This window comes from Diaporthe batatas, assembly GCF_019321695.1.
Source record: "Diaporthe batatas strain CRI 302-4 chromosome Unknown Contig00005, whole genome shotgun sequence".
Classification (NCBI taxonomy): Eukaryota; Fungi; Ascomycota; class Sordariomycetes; order Diaporthales; family Diaporthaceae; genus Diaporthe; species Diaporthe batatas.
This window is the reverse complement of record NW_025408552.1, coordinates 1,960,251-1,979,007: the sequence shown is the minus strand read 5'-3', so window position 1 is coordinate 1,979,007 and position 18,757 is coordinate 1,960,251. Positions and strand designations below refer to the sequence as shown.

General features: G+C 56.2%; 6 protein-coding genes across 6 annotated transcripts; 2 read left to right on the top strand and 4 right to left on the bottom strand.

The window, feature by feature from the left end:
- Window positions 1-3: 3 nt before the first annotated feature.
- Window positions 4-4,712, bottom strand: KVR01_004932 (uncharacterized protein). The gene is made up of 3 exons (XM_044791380.1): window positions 3,988-4,712; window positions 3,534-3,933; window positions 4-3,446 (listed from the first exon to the last, which is right to left on the bottom strand). The coding sequence occupies exons 1-3, from the start codon at window positions 4,477-4,479 to the stop codon at window positions 760-762; spliced, it is 3,579 nt and encodes a 1,192-aa protein (XP_044645377.1). The 5' UTR covers window positions 4,480-4,712; the 3' UTR covers window positions 4-759.
- Window positions 4,713-5,461: 749 nt separating this feature from the next.
- Window positions 5,462-8,545, top strand: KVR01_005649 (uncharacterized protein). Its single transcript, XM_044781990.1, has 2 exons — window positions 5,462-6,181; window positions 6,244-8,545. Exons 1-2 carry the CDS (start codon window positions 5,615-5,617, stop codon window positions 6,601-6,603), a joined length of 927 nt encoding a protein of 308 aa, XP_044646094.1. The 5' UTR covers window positions 5,462-5,614; the 3' UTR covers window positions 6,604-8,545.
- Window positions 7,133-8,377, bottom strand: KVR01_004935 (uncharacterized protein; the record flags this gene model as incomplete). The annotated part of the gene is made up of 1 exon (XM_044791860.1): window positions 7,133-8,377. The coding sequence occupies one exon, from the start codon at window positions 8,375-8,377 to the stop codon at window positions 7,133-7,135; it is 1,245 nt and encodes a 414-aa protein (XP_044645380.1).
- Window positions 8,546-8,900: 355 nt separating the features above from the next.
- Window positions 8,901-10,089, top strand: KVR01_005477 (uncharacterized protein; the record flags this gene model as incomplete). Its single annotated transcript, XM_044787633.1, has 2 exons — window positions 8,901-9,393; window positions 9,461-10,089. The coding sequence occupies 2 exons, from the start codon at window positions 8,901-8,903 to the stop codon at window positions 10,087-10,089; spliced, it is 1,122 nt and encodes a 373-aa protein (XP_044645922.1).
- A 1,014-nt stretch (window positions 10,090-11,103) lies between these two features.
- On the bottom strand, window positions 11,104-14,703 carry KVR01_005495 (uncharacterized protein; the record flags this gene model as incomplete). The annotated part of the gene is made up of 4 exons (XM_044790668.1): window positions 11,104-11,496; window positions 11,547-13,534; window positions 13,586-14,282; window positions 14,341-14,703. 4 exons carry the CDS (start codon window positions 14,701-14,703, stop codon window positions 11,104-11,106), a joined length of 3,441 nt encoding a protein of 1,146 aa, XP_044645940.1.
- Window positions 14,704-16,134: 1,431 nt separating this feature from the next.
- On the bottom strand, window positions 16,135-18,465 carry KVR01_005360 (uncharacterized protein). The gene is made up of 3 exons (XM_044782588.1): window positions 17,637-18,465; window positions 17,147-17,532; window positions 16,135-17,091 (listed from the first exon to the last, which is right to left on the bottom strand). Exons 1-3 carry the CDS (start codon window positions 18,190-18,192, stop codon window positions 16,450-16,452), a joined length of 1,584 nt encoding a protein of 527 aa, XP_044645805.1. The 5' UTR covers window positions 18,193-18,465; the 3' UTR covers window positions 16,135-16,449.
- Between the last annotated feature and the right edge of the window lie 292 nt (window positions 18,466-18,757).

The following is an 18,757-nucleotide window of genomic DNA, read 5'->3' as shown; positions in this document are numbered from 1 at the left end:
AAATCCATGTGCAAGTCACTTGCCATTTATTCATGTGTGAACCGATGTGCTTGCTGCTTTGGTGCAAACAAGATATCCTTGATCGCCAACCGTGCCTTGCCAGCCGACATGAAAGCCCACAAGTGATTACAGAGCAAATGACGACAACGCACAAGAGATCAACTTATTAGCCAGCACCGTTCGCTTCATCGCTCACTCAATGCCAAGACAAGAAGAGACATTAGTCCCACGCGTCGACAGATCAAGCGAAGTCTGCGAAGAGGAGAGAGGTCGCACGTCGCGCCAATGACTATAATAATTAATAGCCCTATATGCGGACCTGTTTGGCAGTTTAGGAATAGAGAGGGAGGCAGCCAGGGCGTTCAATCGGGACACTTTGAACGTTTCAGCCCCTAATGGTCTGATGGGCAGAAACAATCAGACGATCACAGCTCATGGCTGGGGGTTGCCTCGAACCATGCAATCCCCAAACGAAACTAGACACGGGGGGCGTACGGAAACCACGCAGCTCACAAGCCCACGCACACAGAAAGGCGGTCAATTGTTCGGACGACGAGGACGGTAGATACGTATTTGACTTGCTGCCTGTTGATGCCTATGCGCCTAAGCTATTGGTTCATGAAACTCCCCTCCCTTTGAGGTGTGTAGTACAGATTGCACAGCATCGTGTATAGGGCGGTCTTTGTGCGCGAGAGACAAAGCACCCTTCGAACCCCATAGTCTGCCCGCGGTCGGTGGGAACTGCCTGGAGCCAGCCGATCATGTAATGGTATACCGCCCGCTGGCCGGGGCGCGGTTCTCCGCGTCCGCCGCCGCGATCGTACCCTCCCTCAGCAACCTCGTGAGCTCCGTGAGCGCGTTGCTAACGACGACCTCGGTGTCGCCCTCGATCAGGATGTAGAGCTTCGGCTCGGCTCCGGCCGGCGGTTCCTTGCCCGCCGGGTAGAAGTTGCCCTTGGTCGTGATGGATGTGCCCGTCGCCTCGAGGATCTTGGCCACGTTGGTGCGGTTGGTGACGGCCCACCTTGCCTTTTGCGGGAAGTCGTTGATCTCCAGCGTCGCGTGGAACGCGCCGGCGTCAGGGCCCTTGTTGTCGATGGGCTGCCCTGGGCGGAGCTGGCCGGCGCGGGCGAGACGCGCGTTGATGTCGTTGACCGCCTGGGCGGCCTTGTCGAGCGCGCCTCCCTTGGCGCCTCCGGCCTCTGTCGCGCCGGCCTCCGCCGCGGCGGCCTTGCCCTCTTCGGCGGCGGCCTTGGCAGCATCGCGAGAGACGACGGCAGAAACGGCCTGCTGGATTGCTGACGCAGCCTTGTTCTTCTTCTCGTCATCAGCTGGTGCTTCCTCCTTTTCGTCCTCGTCGTCGCCCTCAGCCTTATGGGTCTTGCGCTCTCTCTGGCGTGCAACCTCGCGTTCTTTGTCCAGACGCTCCAGACCTTTACCGCCGAAACCAGACTGGTCTTTTGCCTTACCAGCCTTGACTTTCTCTCTCCACGCTTTGCGCATCTGTTCAAGCCGATCCGGGACAGGCTGGCCACTCTGCTCCAGAGCTTTCGCAATGCCCGGTGCACAATTTTCTTGCTCTTCAGTAATGAAGGTCACCGCCGTACCGGTGTTGCCGGCCCTGCCTGTGCGGCCAGCACGATGAACATAGTCTTCCAGGTGGTTTGGTGCATCATAATTAACCACAAGCTTGAGCTGCTTGACGTCAAGACCGCGAGCTGCGACCGAGGTTGCGACCAGGACAGGGCACACTCCGCTCTTGAAATCGGTAATTGTCGAGTCACGATCCACTTGATCTTTGCCGCCGTGGAGAGACATGCATCCGTAACCTTTTCGCAACAGCTCCCGGAGCAGATCATCCGCCTTTTCTTGTCTCTCGACAAAGATCAGCGCGCGAACATCATCATCATCAGCGTATAAGTTGCCGAGCAGTTCGAGGAGACGCAAGAACTTGTCCTTCTCTTCCCTAACCTCCACAATCTGTGTGATCTCGGGAGCTACGACGCTCTTACCGCCCACAGTAATCTCGACGGGATTTTTTAGGACCTTCTTCACCAATGCGTCAATGATGCGAGGCATGGTCGCGGAGAACAACACAGTCTGGCGGTCTGGCCGGACATTGGCGAAGATCTTCATAACCTGAGGCTCGAAGCCCATATCAAACATTCGATCAGCTTCGTCCAACACGATAAAGGTTGTGCGCTTGAGGCCAACGACACGACCCTGGTTTGCGGCCAGGAGGTCGATGAATCTCCCTGTAGTTGCAACGATAATTTCTGCGCCAGCCTTAAGCTGAGCGATCTGATCCTTGATTGGCGGGCCGCCATACGCGCAGACAGCACGCAAGTTTAATGCCGAAAGGAAAGGTTTGCAGTCACGGAAGATCTGGGTAGCAAGCTCTCGTGTCGGTGTCAGGATAAGACCGATCGGGCCGTCATCTCGAACGGGATCCTGGTCCTTGATGTGACGGAACATAGGAAGCAGGAACGCCATCGTCTTTCCGGATCCCGTCTTAGCGACACCAATGACATCGCGGCCGGACATGATGACTGGCAACGCCTGCATCTGAATTGGCGTGGGCTTTTCGTATCCCAATTCACGTATGACATGCAACATGGGATGGGTGAGACCGCAGTGCGACCACTTCTGGACAGGTTTTGGGATGTCTTTCCCGGAGACTTTGATACCATCCAAGTCCATACGCAGTTCGGTAACCTCTGCCTCAGTCATCTGGCTGAGCTCATACGGTTCGAACCAGAAGTTTTTCCGTATGGGATTGAGCTCGATCTTGCTGTAGTCGATCTTGGGGATGTCCTTCTTCTTCTTCTTGGCTGTGATAGCTAGAATTGACTCAGGGTTTGCCTCTGCCTTGTCCATGTAGTCGTACTCGTCGTCTGAAAAGTAGACCTCTGGCTCTTTTTCCTGGGGCTTATTGGTTTGTTTGCTGCGGGGTTTGGCGGCTTTTGTGGTTGAGTCGTCTGCGAGATCTCCCATGAAAGCATCCAGTGGGTCGATATCGTCGTCAACTTCCATGGCCTCAGGGACGGCTTCTGGTTGGGCTGGAGCCGAGGGAGCTTCTTCACTCGCTGCTGGAGCAGGTGTGGGTTCTGTTTCGGCCTCTTTTTCAGTCTCGTCTGTCTGCATAGCCATGCTCTGCTGTAGGATTCTCTCCTCCCGCCTGTCATGTGCTGCTCGGGCGGCGGCGGCAGCTTCTTCCTCAGTGCCAGCAAAGTTATCACCATCGGAATCGGATTCATCTTCTTGATTAGCGAACGGAGTGGCATCCGCATCCTCCAACGAAATGTCGGGAAGCTTTGCTAACTTGCGGTTTGATGTCTCTTCATCATCCAGAAGCAGCTTCCGCTTGGCAGATGGCTTTTCTCCATCCCCATTCGCCTTTTGAAAGCCAAAGCCGCTGATATTCTTGCCAGTCGGTAGTGCGGAAGCTGCACGCGGTATGTTAGCATGGGTGATTCCTGTATGTGGTAGAGGCACACCGAACGGCGACCAGTGCTCGGACGCGTGAGACTGACCTGTAGACGAGACATTCTTGGCTGCCTTTCCAGATGTCGCCGGTGCTCCTGGTATGTCGCCCAGGGGTACAGGCGAGTGATGGCGGGCCGCTGACTTTTTCGCGATCGCTTTAGGGTCGAACTTGCCCGCGTAAGGAACAGTAGGGGATGCTTCCTGCGCGGCTTGCGGAGTGCTGGGGGAGGCAGCTCCGGGCGTGCCATTTGACGGCGAGGCTATGACAGTTGGAGTGCCGCTCGCCCTGCCATCCATCTCGGCAAGGAGCTTCCGCGTGCTCGTGGCATCTGTCTCCTTGGTCGCCTGCTTGGTCAGGGTCTTCTTTTTCCAAGCCTCAAGTTTAGCAAGTCGTTCCGCCTGTTTATCACTTTGGGCCTGAGCTTGGGTTTGTGTAGACTTAGCGGCCTGCGCCCATTGGTTAGCAAGGCTGATACACGTGGATGTTGAACGAGTACGCACTTCAGCATCCTTTGGGCCTGGTTTTGCTGCGGAGGTAGGGCCTCGCGGGCGTCCGTCGTCAGTCTTGCTTCGTGACGCATTTGAGTCGGCGGTGCCCTCTCGCCGGGTGCGAAGCTGGGAATCATCGCGTCTCCCACGAGCATCCCTCTCCCTCTCCCTGCTTCTGTCTCGACGGCGTGGCGGAGACCTGTCTCGCTCCCGGGAGCGATGCCTGTCCCCGTCCCTGTAGGAGGCTCCAGCTCTTCGGCCGCCACGATAATAGTCGTCGTCTCGATCTCTCCGGTCTACGGAGCGGTCCCGGCGACGGTATGAATCTCGGTCCCTGTCGAAGTGGTCTCGGTAGCGACCAGGGCTGCGGCTGCGTCGACGATCCCTCGGGGCATCCCGTCGGCCGCGGTCACGGTCACGATCACGATCCCGTCTGTCGTCATGGCGGCTTCCTCGACTTCCTGCAGGAGACGGTGAGCGCGATGTTCTGTGGCGAGCCATCATCGAATCTTCGGCTCAAGCGCGGTGAGTAGTACTTTTTTGGTCAGAACTTGGACGAGTTAAGGGTCCTCAAGTGTTGGCCACGTCTCGATCGCGGCTCAAGGCCAGTCGTTCTGTGATAGGGCTATCTGCCTGGGGCCAGAAGATCCTCTAGAAAAGCAAAAGAACTGTTCTTCAGGACTGTGTTCCAGTCGAGGTCTTGAGCCTTGAGCCTCGATGAGATGCGCAAGTGTGCCCGTGTCTAGTAGCAGGTCAGTGATCAGACCTAGGCTGCAACACTTCGATCAGATGCGTTACCGGTGGTCTTGGGTTAAAGTGGGTGGGTGTTGACCCTAACAGATATCGCTTGCAGGCTGGCTGTTCTGCGTTAGCAGCCCTAGCAATTTCTGTCCGGTCGCCCCTTGACCTAGTACTCCCTACTCCGTAGACCGTCACGGTGTCGACCCACTTAAACGTGGAAGCTGGGTCTGTACTCCGTACGGTTACAACGTCAAGTACCTCGCAGACATTTCGGAATTCCGCAGGCACGCTGCATAGGTCATGGAATAAAAGCCAATCCTACCAGCTTTGCCAGACGTGTTTTGTTTGTCCATAGCAACTTGCCCATGTCACATCTTATCTCCACGGCTTTCTGGGAACTTGGCGCACACCGTTGAGAAGACACTACTGCAATATACACACCGAGAGACATCACGACAAAGGGGCAGCCCGCTGTGGGCTGAGTGCTACTGAGTACCTAGGCAACAATGCAGCCCAGTAGGGATGTCGGATTGAGAACGGGGCACTGCCCTCCTGTGCTCTCTGTTTACGGCCCCACTTATACCGCGGGACAGGCCAATGATGGAGCTCGGTCACGATTGCAGCTGTAGCATCGGTAGGTGCACTAGCGGGGGAGCTTCATGCGTGCAGCTGGCGTGCTGTGCCTGGGCTGTTGGGGGGATGGGGGGACGCGCTAGCCATACCAAGGTCCTTAAAACACGGGGGCTGGCAGTCGCAGGCGAGGGAGAGGGCCAGGACATCCGACCTCGATCTCTATTTGGACCTGTCCCTAGACCTCGACGTCACTCCGGCACTTCAATCGACCCCACAGCGACAGCCACAAAAATCACCAGAGTCGCCACACACACGACCGCCCAAAATGCTTTCGGCGACGATGCGATCAACCCTCACACAGGCCCTGCGCCAATGCGCACGCGGACAGCCGCCCAGGGCGCTTCCCTCACGTGTTGCCCTCGTCCGCCACAGTTTCTTGGTTGCTCCCAGCTACAAGGCGAGGGTCGCCGTGCGCGGCTTCGCAACGGCCACCGCAAGCAAGACCACGGGCCGTACCGCCGCGAAGCCCGCGACAAAGAAAAAGGCCACGACAAAGACAAAGGCCGCGCCCAAGGCCAAGGCCAAGGCCACGGCGACAAAGGCCAAGAAGGCCACGAAGGCGCCGGCCAAAAAGAAGGCTGTCGCAAAGCCGAAGAAACCGGTCGCCAGGAAGAATGCAATGAGTCCGGAGAAAAAAGAGCTCTTGGTGAAGCGTGAGCTAAAGAAGGTGGCCTTGATGTTCAAGGAGCCCAAGCAACTGCCTGCGTCCCCATGGCTGCTCTACGTCAGCAACGCTCTGAAGGGCCAGCCGTCCGCCGGGCTCTCCGACACGCACCAAAAATTGCGAGCACTCTCCGCTGACTTCAAGGCCCTATCGCCTGCGGAGATGGAGGTATGGGTCGACCCCAGACACGCCCCATGTCGAAGAGCCTTACTAACTGAAGCACCCATTAGCGTTTGGATGAGACTGTAGCGCAGAACAAGGCCATCAATGCGGGCAACTTCAAGACCTGGGTCGAGAGCCATTCTCCTGTCGAGATTGAGCAGGCGAACAAGGCCCGCAGGCGCCTCAAGCGTGAATTCAACACAAAGGCTTCTCCCTTGAAGCTTCATGACGATCGTCTCCCCAAGCGTCCTTCGAACAACGCATACTGCTACTTCATCAAGGCCAGGCACAGCGGAGCTGGCTTGTCGAGAGAGCTGGCCTCGCAGTGGAAAACCCTCTCCGCCGCTGAGAAGAAGCCGTACCAGGACTTGGCGGTTGCCGAATTCACCAAGTACAAGCAGGAGATGGACAAGATCCGCTCGGCCTAAAAAGAGTGACAGACGGGATCAGTCCCACTGACCTGGCGTATTTGTAAGGCACTCGGCGGGAAAAGGAATGGTTCTCTCTCTCTCTTTCTCTATTTTTTTTTTTTTTTTGGTACGGGGTTCTGGCAACTGTACGTTTATGTTAGTTATCCTTTGATTCCCCCGAGGCGGTTCGGTGTGTCCTTCGTGCGGTACACAACTGTTGGTGAGAGTATTTTAGGACTGTCTGTAGCTTCGGCAATGTCAAATGCTTCCAGCACCAGTTTTCCGGACACGGCTTATCTGATTGGGCTGCTAGCCTGTAGACGCCGTCCTTTCGTCATCATTCAAGCGGCCATGGCGACTTGGCCTCGGTCATCACTGCCATTGTTGTGTCGAAGGGGTTTGCAAAGCAAGCAGGTCTTTCAAGTCCCAAATCACTCCACTTCATGCGATCCTGGGTATGTATGGCGAGGCCTCAACGATGCTCCAATACAACTGCACATGACCAAACCAGACAAAACAATTCCTAGTCTAGGGATTCAATCCAATCTCAACCGGACTTTGATCGAGTCCCTCTAGGGCCAACCACGATTAAGACGTCCCCGGCCGCGCCGTAGAACTTGGTCTCCACGAACTTGAGCTTCCTGTAGCTGGCCACATACAGGAGGGTGTAGAGCTCCGCGGCGATGTGCTCCCAGCCATAGAGCCTGATCCAGCCCCACGACTCGTCGCGACATGCCCTGGTGCCCCATCCTGCCTTGCTGTCCCGGCGGATAAAATTCCCGAGGAAGCCCCACGCCTTGACCTTTTCCTCGAATTCCCAGCCGTCCAGCCCCATAAGCCAGTAACCCCTCTCAAAGGGGCGCATTTCCCGGGCCTGGAATTCCGGCCTGTACTTCTTATCCATCTGCATGCTCGTCGCCAGTTTCTCCAAGTGCTGGGGAGCCCTAGGCCCCAGGCGGTTGTTCGCTGCGGCTGGTTCGTGTGAGACCAGCTGGGTTTCGTGGGCCCAATCACTGGTGGCAAGCAGAACAGCAAGCTGCTTCCCGCTCAGAGTGTCAGCTTTCGCTGCCTGTTGAGCCTCTGGCTTATCAGCCAGAGCAGGGCATTGGAGCCCATGGTCCGCGGCACAAGCCTCTGTAACCTCTTGGACACTAAGCACAGTCTTGACAGGACCTGGGCTCTGAGGCGCCCGGCTGCGTGGCCGTCGAGTAGATGGACTCGAATCAAGCGCCGACTCACAGCCCAGCAAGCTGTCTAAATCAGCTGCATGTGAGGGTGTGCTGTGGACGGCGTTTCTCCCAACCTCGACTGCCTCGCTAGAACGTCCACCAGATGAGAGCAAGGGCGGCTCGGTGGATTGGAGGAAGTAATTCAGTATCCTTGTGGGCGTGTTGAAGGCAGGCGCTCTGATATCATTATCCGGCATAGAATCCGGAATTTCGCTCGGGGGGGCAACCCACGAGTGTTGGGTGTCATCATCGAGTTGAGATGATACAGCAGGCACAGAGGGTTGTATGCCTGGCAACTCTGCTGACGGCTGGATTGCTCGTGCCAGGCGGGGTGAGCCGATATTATCCCATACGCTTCCGAATGATGCTTGCGGGGAGATGAACTTATTGTCGGAAGGGACAGCCCTGGAATTCGAAGTAGAGCCCTGGGGAAGAGGGACGGTCCGCTCTGGCTCGAAGTCTAGGTAGGCCTGGGCAAGCGCTCGGTATTTGACATCGTCTGCTGCGGCACTTGGTGCAGTGATGTGCACCAGGATCTCAGTGCCGTCTTTACTCCTCCCCATAGCTGTTGACTGCACTGGTCGGCTGGTGCGAGATCTCCATTGGGTGCGGCCTTGTTTCCTTTTCCTTTTTCTTGTTTCTCAAATCTGGACAATACCAAGTATGAGTCTGATGGAAGTGACAAAGGTCAAATTCTCCATTCACGTAGTGCAGTGTTGCTTGACTTTAACTTAGGTAGTGGTGTCTGAAAGAGAGCGTGAATACTTCACGGCAGGCAGGCCCAGGGTTCCGGGTGGCCCCATGCAGGGGTCTCAGCAATTGAGTGCTGCTGCACGCTTTGACTTTGCGGGGGCAGCTGGCAGGCCGGGGCAGGCTTTACAGTAGCGTAGGATGATCATGGCCAAACCAGTGGCAGAGGATCTTATCCTTGCCCCAGGAGGAACCCTGGAGCTTTGGTGGTCAAATCACTTGAATTCATGCTGGACTTTCTCGACAAAGACCACTTGGCCAGCCAATTGACCGTATCCCTCCTTTCTCACTTTCTTCCGAGGCAATAGAGGCGTCAAAAGGTCAAAAGCGGCAGAAATGGCTACATCAAAGGAGGGCAAGGTCGACGTCGGCAAGGTCATGGTCATTGGCGGATGCGGTTTCCTGGGCCACCACATCGTCAACCTCCTCCTGCGAGACTACGTGTGCGACGTGTCCGTTGTCGACCTGCGCTGCACCCACAACCGACGGCCCGACTCGGACGGCGTCAAGTATGTTGAGGCGGACATCACCAACGCCGACAAGATCGCTTCCGTCTTCGAGGAAATCCGCCCCGAAGCCGTCATCCACACCGCATCGCCTGCGCCACAGTCGGATAGCAAGGTCAGCGACAGCCTGTTCAAGAGGGTCAACATAGACGGGACGCAGGTCATCGTCGACGCCTGCAACAAGTTTGGCGTCAAGGCGCTGGTCTACACGAGCTCCGCCAGCGTCATCAGCAACAACGTCGATGACCTGATCAACGCGGACGAGCGGTGGCCTGTCCCCAGGGGCAAGGACCAGTCAGAGTATTACTCCGAGACCAAGGCACGTGCCCACACGCGTTCCTGCCCTGGGAGCTCGAGAAACCCATGCTGACTCTTCTCAACAGGCCGCAGCAGAGGAGTTAGCCATCAAGGCCAACCGCGCCGACGGCTCCAAGCTGCTGACCACCGCGATCCGCCCGGCGGGCATAGTCGGCGAGGGCGACACCATGGCGCTGCACCAGATCATAAAGGCGTACAGGACGGGCAAGACGGGCGCGCAGCTGGGCGACAACAACAACCTGTTCGACTTCACCTACGTCGAGAACGTGGCGCACGCCCACATCCTGGCGCTGCGCGCGCTGCTCGTCACCTGGGCCAGTAAGACCCAGCCGCTGGACCACGAGAAGGTCGACGGCGAGGTCTTCATCATCACCAACGACAGCCCCACCTACTTCTGGGACTTCTGCCGCGTCATCTGGAACGCCGCAGGCTCCCCCCACGGCAAGGACCACGTCTGGGTCATCCCCAGGGATGTCGGCCTCGTCATCGGCTGGCTGAGCGAGATCTTCTTCGCCATCATCAGGAAGCCCCCGACCTTCACCCGCCAGAGGTGTGTCTACTCGTGCATGACGAGGTACTTCTGCATAGACAAGGCGAAGAGGAGGCTGGGCTACATGCCTATTGTGCCCCTTGAAGAAGGGCTGAGGAGGTCTGTCAAGTGGACTTTGGAGCAAGAGGCTCGAGGCAAGATCAAGAACTGAGCAAAATAGGGGTCCAGCGACAAGGTCTTCAGCTTCTGGCGCGGCCTGCCCGGTGTCGTGGAGTATATGTATTAGCTTTAATAATCATCTTCTTGTACATAAGCGTACTCAGCCTACGCAGCATGCATGGGTCCAAGTAGGTTAGACAGGTGCAACAGTATCACTGGGGGTTCCAGGAAATCTGCACTCTTTTTTTTTGTCCAAGTGGCAAAAGCTGGAATACTGGGTTGGCTGCTAAAGTCGCGCGCCCGGCAAATGTATGATTGTATCCGTAACAACAGTGCATTGATATTCTCGCACAGCAAGTGCCGGCTGAAAATCCTCTTCTCTGCTTCCTCTTCAATGGCAAGCGACCGCCGTCGGTATCAACAGTCAAACCCCTCACATCCAAATACATCCCTTCTTCCTCAAGACTCCACTTCCCCCCTCTCTCCGTCTCTGTTTCAGAACGAGCAGCTCAGTCAGGTTCTCCTTTTATCGCACTCATCCAGTGAAGGAAATATAATAACTGGATCCGCGAGAGGAACATGAAGAAGAGAAGAAGAATAATATAGACCAAAGCAGAAGCGGAAATGGAACGCCGCTGCCCTGTTGTTTTTGTCGAATTGAAGCCATGCACGCATGTAAGCGTAAAATCGTCCACGGTCCCCCTTGGGGTTTTTTTCTTGCTTTCCGCTCGAGGGTGGAAATAAAGAGACACGCACGCAGTGAATGTGGCAACAGTGAAGAGAAAACAGAAAAGGGTGTTCTGGTCGCTATGGCCAAGAAAGATTCGAAAATGTAGAAAGATGATGCGAATGTAGCGTAGAAAAAGGGAAAAGACGGAGCACATGGAACGAACGCCGTCCAGCGATGCTTTGGATATGCCTCCCCCCCCCCCACCGTGCCTGTTAGGCCAAGTCGTGCGTACTCTAGTTTCAACGGATTACAAACAGCCTTTACCCTTTGGGTGGTGAAGAAGCGGACTCCTGAGATGAGGTAGACAAAGAACTATAGGCGAGACAACGAGCTGCACTACCCTGTGCCACTAACACCGACCGAGTTGTTTGGCCGCCCGTGATACGACCGTCGATTGTGGTCCGAGTCGGAACCCTCAAAGGAGCTGCCATAAGCTGGCTGTTGTGTCTCGTCTGGGTTCCGCCATCTAGGCGGAGTGCTTGGGTTCGAGGGCTGCGAGAAAGAAGCATTTGGTTCCTGCCAGCCAGGCGGCCGCGTTGCCTCGGGATCGGTCTCTACCCTTCTAGCGAGAGGCCTTGATGGGTTCATATCGCTGGCGTCGCCAAGCACTCCGTGACCACCATTCACCCTGCCACCATAGCGTTTCAGGATCTCCTTGGTAGTAATATCGCTGTCTTTCCCTTCTTTGTATGTTGGATCGTTGAGAACGTCGACGAAGTTGTCAGGGACCTAGTATGATGTTAGTCGAGGCCAAATGTATGATATAGGGATCATCTTACCAAACACATGGATTCCACATCATTGATCAGCGTCTCAACAACATTGATGGCCAACATAGGTTCGCTGTCGAGGGCAGGCCCTTTCATGGGGTTGTAGAGGATATTTGGTGCAATGACGGTTGCGAGGTTTTTCACGTCCATCTTGGACCCAGATTCATCATCGACCTGGTGGAAGTTTCCGGCCCATTTCAGGAAGGACAGGAGGACCTCCAAGCAGTCCCTGTGACACTTCGGGAGAAGACAGCACACCAGGTGGATGCATTGGCGTCTCTTGTCATCGTCTTGGATCTTAGCCGCGACAACCCACAGCCTGTAAAGCTTGTTTGTCATCAACGGATCTGGCATCTCTCGAAGGTACTTCTTCAGCAGAGCCGCGACCTGGACAACAGGCTGGGCCATCAAGTTGATGTTGTCACAGCCCTCGCGGTCGATCTTTTCAACCATTTCCGAGAGTTTCTTGATGTTTCCATTCTTTCGGAAGACACCTTCCACGGAAAGGTCCATCTGCCGCATGGTGGATATCAGGTCATCAATAATGGCGGGTACACGCAATGTAGTTCCTCCAATGCAATCAGTGGACTCGGCGCCGTCTCTTTCGATGACAACCTCGAGGGGAACGCCGAAGACGCCCTTCTTCTTGACCCCTTTCCTACCGTCATTCTTGAATGCTTTCCCGAACTTGTTCCAGAAAGTCGCGGGTTTCTTGGATTCGATGAGGTTGAGAAGCTCCTCGAGTGTGAACTCATCTTGCACCATGGGGTGCATGGTGAGCACAGCCAGATGACGGGCGATAAAGTACTCCATCGGAGACAGTTCGGAGAAGTATTTTCGTCCACCTCGCTGAGGTGAAGGCTCTCCATAGCCGGGCTCGCCAGCGCGGCCTGCCGATCTCGACCTCTGGTTGGCACCAATGAAAGGTTCAGTCGCGGGAGACCTAAAGAGCTCTTGACGTCCTGGCTTAAACGCAGGGCGTTGCTCTCGGGCTTGCTCCGCGGCAACGATGCGAGGAATGTCGTCCAGAGTCAAGGCATCTTGGTGGCCGAACATCAGGTCGGAGCCACCTTCCTCGCCGGGAACCTGATCCTCCTCGATGCGTTGACCTTGCATATTACCGCCACCCTCCACCCCAGGGTCATCCATAAGACGAGACGCCCGCGCTTTTCTAAAGCTCGCCGACAGGTGCTTATCAAGCCGTGTGCTCCTCAGGCGACGAACATCGTTCAAAGTATTCTCGTAGGATGACTCCCGGTGATGCTCTCGGTCTCCAGCGTATGATTTCGACCGCGAGTCGTACTGAAGCCGAGGTGCATCGCCCGCTGCGTGCCCATTCGCTGGTTCATATTCATTCACAGATGCCTCATCCAGAGCAGACAATGCACCAGTGCTCTTTAGTATATCCAGCAACCTGGCGAGCGCCACTTGAAGCAGGAAGACATATTGTTGCAGTTTCGTGATCCGCTCGAAGGGAGGTGTCGAGTCTGAGCTGTACGATTCGCATCCGCTGCAGAAGATCTTCTGGTCGTAAGTATTAAGTCGTGCATCTTCAGGGTTCCGCCCAAGTTCCTTTCCACATCTCGTGCAAGTCACGCAGGCTATGTGCCACCTCTTGTCGCCATTTTTGCAGCACTCGTCTTCCACAGGCTTTCGACAAAGCACACACTGGTCGGACTCGTTGGCTGCCAGCCGCGACATGGCAGCTGTGATCTGCAAGGATCCGTCCTCGTTCTTGAGGGTCTCGAGGGCACTGAGATCGTCCAGAAAGGCGTACAAACCCTCCGCGCTTGTCTGGTCCTTTTCGATTCGAAGAGCACCTTGCAAGCAGATGCGAATCAGGAGTTTTAGATAATGAGCAAGACCAGTTACTAGAGACAGTAGTTCCTGCGTGACACCAAGCTTGTGCGCGTTCTTGTCTTGCGTCTTAGACAAGAGGGAGAAGAATTGCACAATCTTCTTGCACAGTAGCTTTGCTTCTCGCGAGTACGACAGAGCTGTCCATATGTTAGATTCAGTCAGTGCCTGCGAGCATAGGGGGTGCTCACGTTTCATTTCAAGGCGTTGCATAGTCTCATCCAGTCGGTCAGCAGACCTGAACAGAATATCGACATGCCAGATGAACCTCTTTGCGACAACCACGCCGTCAACGTAAGCTCCGTTGCTAACATGCAGCAGCATGTCTGATATGCATGCGGCAGATGATTCCTCAAAGGTGGAGAGCACGCTCCAAATGCGGTAGACTTTCTCTTCCATCTTCTCCTCTTCTTCCCGGACTTTGTCGCGCGTCTTCTCGTCGTCCGGCGGAGGCTCTTCATCTGCAACGTCGCTGGGAGTAGCCAGTCGCACATTCCAGAACTTGTGAATCATGTAACACTCGGGGTGCCAGTGCTGATTTTGCCCGTTGCGGAAGATCTCGACAAACTGCTTAAGAATTGCCGTGTGGCATCCGTTGCACTTTTGGGCGAACTGGGTGGAGTAGTGGTAGTGGCAGTAGACTTGGGAATCATGCTCATAGTAACTGTCTTGGGCGCCAAAGACTGTCGAACAAAGTGAGCACGTGAAATGGTCGACATGGTACTTCCGCTCGAGTGCCGTGATATAAGACCCTCGGAGGGCGCCACCGCATTGGTAGCAAAGCAGACCGAGCCGTCGAAAGTAGTCTGTTTCGCAGAGGGGATATTGTCCCTGTCCATCTTCGTCGTCCGCGGGGAAGAATTTCGAGGCTACTATCTGCCCACAATCCTGTCAAACATTACCTGTTAGTTCACAGTCCCGCCTCGAGTCGGATCGTTGTACCCACGCGGCATTTGAAGCAGTCCAGGTGGAAGGTGCCATCGAGGGCGCGCACGAATTGCCCTGTCAGGGGCTCGCCACACTTTTTGCAGATACGCTGCCCTCCGCTCGCCTGTCGTCCGTTCCGGCCCCGTGACCTGTTCCGCTCCTGGCTCTGACGTGACTCCCCTTCTTCGTCCCAGCTGCGATCGCCGGCGCCGGCAGAGGGGGACAGGGAGGGCCGCCGGCCATCGCGAGGGCCACCGTTCTGCCGTGGCGGTCGATAAGGGGAGTAGGTCCTCGAATCGTCAGTGGTAAAACTCCGCTCTGGTGTTCGATGTCGTGCAGGGCGATCGCCAGGGGGGCCGCCTTCATAGTCGGGCCCCAACATGGTGACCCGCTCTGCCTTGTGCTACCCGTCTCTTTCTTTCCTCCACCGTGAAATCGTAGGCGTGTTAGGTGACGGTGCACTGGCGAGTATGGAGCCCGCTGTCTCGGGATGCAGCTCACAAAGGGTCGGTAACAGACCAGCGTCGTCTCTGTGGCATGGACGTCGTGGAGCCAGGATGGTCGCGCCCGATTCGGCAGGCCGTGTCGCAAAGCGTGTGGCGTGGTGTTGTCGATCGCTCGAGACGCCAGGTGCGGACCGGTGGCAGGACTTTGGGAGGCGGACCTTCTGGCGTGAGTTATTGGGGCCCGGGGGCCGTCGCTGGCATCACTGGGAGGGGGTGAGGGGGGGGGCTGTATGGGTGGCCGCCGCCGACGAGGACAGTTCAACGACGGTCTTGGCACCAGGAACGAGGGAGGTTGTGGATGCAGGCGGGTAAGGGTCGGGAGCCCGACACGAGGTTGGAATTGTGGCAGTTGATGAGACAGATTGAAGTTGGGATGCGATTCGAAAAGTCCACGGTTGGCCCGTCGAGAAAGAAGCGATCGACAAGTCCCCGCCTGTGGTAGCGAAGCGTAATTTCAGAGGTACGGTCCGTAAATGACGGCTTCCTGCGCACTAGCTGAATAGGAGTCAAGGTCGGCCGGTATGTGAGTGGGCGAGAGTGGGCGGAAGTGGGCGAGGGCGAAGGGCGAGGACGAGGACGAGGACGTGGGTGGCAGAAGCATAGGTAAAAAGCACAAAAAACAAAACTCCCCTGTCAATGCTGACGACAACGGCAACGACAGACGAGAGACTCGGGGAGGAGGAGGGAATGGTGGGAAGGGGGAGGTGGTGAAAGAGGTGGACAAGTACGGAGCAGGTATGTAGCAGCAAGTCGCTTCAATGAGCCTGTCTGCCTGTCTGCCCGCACTGCCATTCAGCAGGCGGTTATGGCCCGGTATCACCAGCAGGAGCAGCACACAGGCCGGATACCTGGGTACCTAGGTAGTCCTGGCAGGTAAAACCGTCCGGCGTCTGGACAAGACGTGACGGCCCCCCCTCCTCCCCCCAAAGGACACCACCTGCTTTGGGCTTGCCCAGGTGGAGCAGGTAGACAGGTACTTGAAATTGCAGGTCCAATGTAAGGCCAGGCCCTGCCATTGGCTCCTTGCCTCGTGCCCCTGTGCCAGTGTGCCCCTAAAAACCACCTGTGGCAATGTTGTTTCCACCTGCATGCTACCTCCCGCCGTTGGGTACCTATTGAGACCCAGGAGCCAGGAGGGCATTGATCAAGTATGTACCTAGGTACCTACCCATGTCACAGTACGCGCAGACCATTCCGAGGTTCCCCCCCCCCAAGGGCGCACCCGACGGCTTGATGGCAATCAGCTCCCATCGCACATGAAGAGTATGCAGGTCTCAGGGCTGTCTTGCATTTTTTACGCGCTCGACTAGATGAATATGCTCCCAGTCGGGCACGTATTTTGTTTGTCTGCTTGCTTGCACCACTAGAAATTGGAGGCGAAAATGAAAGAAGAATTCAGAAAAGCAAAGGAACCAAGAAGAAGCCCAATTTGGGAAAACAGAAGAAGCACAGAATCTCAAAACTCAAGCATGCACAGTAGATACAGTACTCCTTCGCTATACCTGCTCAGTCCACTCGCGGAAGAACTAGCAGACCCCGGTGTACTTGTGGCATTCCTGCCAACCAAAACAAGTCCCTGATAAGTGTGTTGCTGCTGCTTATTATTGGTCTCGCCGAGCCTTTTACTTCCCTTGAACCAACTGTCTGATTCTCTTCTCAATGACCTCCCTCCCGTCCAACGTTTTCCATACCTGATGCGGGGCCTTGTTCACAATATCCCAATCGTGCAAGTTCTCGGTCAGATGGGTGAGATCACGCTGTTTGCCCTCCCACTGGCTGTCGGTCCGGACCTTAATGGCCGAGCTAATGATGACGAGAGGAACATCGGGTGCTTGGATGGCCCGGCTCGATGTGACGTCCCGCTTCGTCAGGGAGTCGGCCACCAGGCTCTCCTGCAGCTTAGCAAATATCTGCTTCCCAGTCTGGTAAGAGGCTCTTCCGTATACTCGGTCCTCGCTCGTGCGGCCGTTGAATAGAGCACCGGGGATGCGGTCGAGGCCAAGAGGGGATATGACTCCCCTTAACCAGAGCGTGAAGCCTCTTCCGGGTGTACCAATGCGGTGAAGAAGGTCCTCGTGCAGCGGGTCAATCAGGACAAGACCCTTGATTTCCTTGCCATGCCGCGAGGAGAACACACGCGAGTAGATGGATCCAATGCCCGCGCTGGCGAGGACCCAGGGTCCAGTCTCGCCGGCACGGGCGAGCGCTTCGCTCAGAGCCTCCGTCGCCTGGCTGGCAGAGAATGGTGACGGGGCGTTGTCGCTCTGGACTATCTTCAGCTTCGGTCGGTGCTGCGAGTCTGGACAGGCATCGACTTACCCATGCGTAGCCAGGCCGATCTGAGAAGCAGTATCTGCTAAAGGACCCATTCTTCAGAGCATTGTCTGCAAATTGCCACAGTCCATCCTCCACTGGGTCCTCTCCGCCCTCGAAGAGCACGGTCGGCAGCTTATTTCCCTTGGAGTCCGTTTCGTTGCCACGGCAATAAAGATGGATCTGATATTTGTCGCCATCCACCCAGTAGAGTTCGCCAGGAGCCGCTATCTTGGCATCCACGGCTCTCAGGATGAGGGCGAAGGTCAGGAGCAGCGCAACCACGGCAAGCACGGCGAAGCCAATGGTCGAGAGCAGTACCTGAGTCCACTCGAGCAGTGTCCGCCGCGGCTCCTCGCGCCCGGTCAATCGCTCTTCTTCTTCCCTCTTACCTACTACGTGTCAATCACCTGCTACGGGGCCTGGAGTGATGCATTCTGGAATATTCCAAAACAGTACGGATGGGGAGCCAGAAAAGGAGAAGTACTGTACTTACCCCACTGGACGATCCGGTCGGCAGATAGCGACCAGACCGCCATCAAGAAGGCCCAGACAACGCTCGCAATGCCTGTCCATGCTTCCTCATGCCTGGTCTTCTGGACGGACACGTTGATGATTACGTTAACGAGCAACAGCACGGACGCCACTGCGGAGAGGACCCGGGCTGCCTTGGACGGGGCGGCGAAGAAGAGGAGGGTGACAATCAACGTGGACAGGGCGATGCTGGAGTAGCTGAGGCCGAAGAACCCTGACCCTCTGGTGGAGAGCCCGGGAGGCGAGACGAATATGGACACAAGCTGCAGCACCCACCACAGGAAGGTGATGATGGCGAAGAATATAGTAAGGTATCTGGTGAACCGGACCGTGAACAGGTTGTATGGAGACACGGCTGGATCGTCCGGGCTGAGATAACCTGGTCTGATGTCGCTGTCGACCCTGTTCGGAAGTAGTCGCGTGTGCTCGTCGGGCGGTGGTCCATTGTCGTGGGACTCGGAGTGTCTGTCCCCGGAGGCCCCCTCGTTGTCGTCTCTTCCGCCGAATACTCGCTTCATGGTGCCGCCGGATAGGGATATCTACCACAACGGTGTCTCGGATGCCCTCTCAGGCAGGCTTGAAGCCGCGATTGGTAGCAGACAAGATGGCAGACAAGATGGCAGGCCGAGTGGATTGGCCAGGTTTTGTTTCCTTCCTACCTACGTGCAATGCCAACAGCGCCGAGCCCTCGAGTGTTTACGGCATGACGCCTCATTCTTTTATGAGGCGACAATTGAGCGTCAAGTGTCACTACTACACCACACAAGGACGATGACGTAGGTCGAAGCGCCCAATTGTCTGGCGTGCGCTAGGCTCAGCGGTCGAGGCGAGGTTTTGTCTGCTTAGCAGGCGCCCTAAGACGCGTGCTAACGGCTTTCGATGTCGCCTAGAGCGCCATCTTGGGCGGGAGACGTTTCAACCTTGGTTACCAGCCTATCTCGATTTCCCATGTGCCCAGGTGCCTCCTTTGCGGGCTTTATTCGAAATCATCATCGAGGTCCCGAACTGGCGCGGGGTTGGCGTTCCCACTCAGACACGGACAGACACGGCTTGGACCAACCGTCACATGTCTAGCTGCCAACA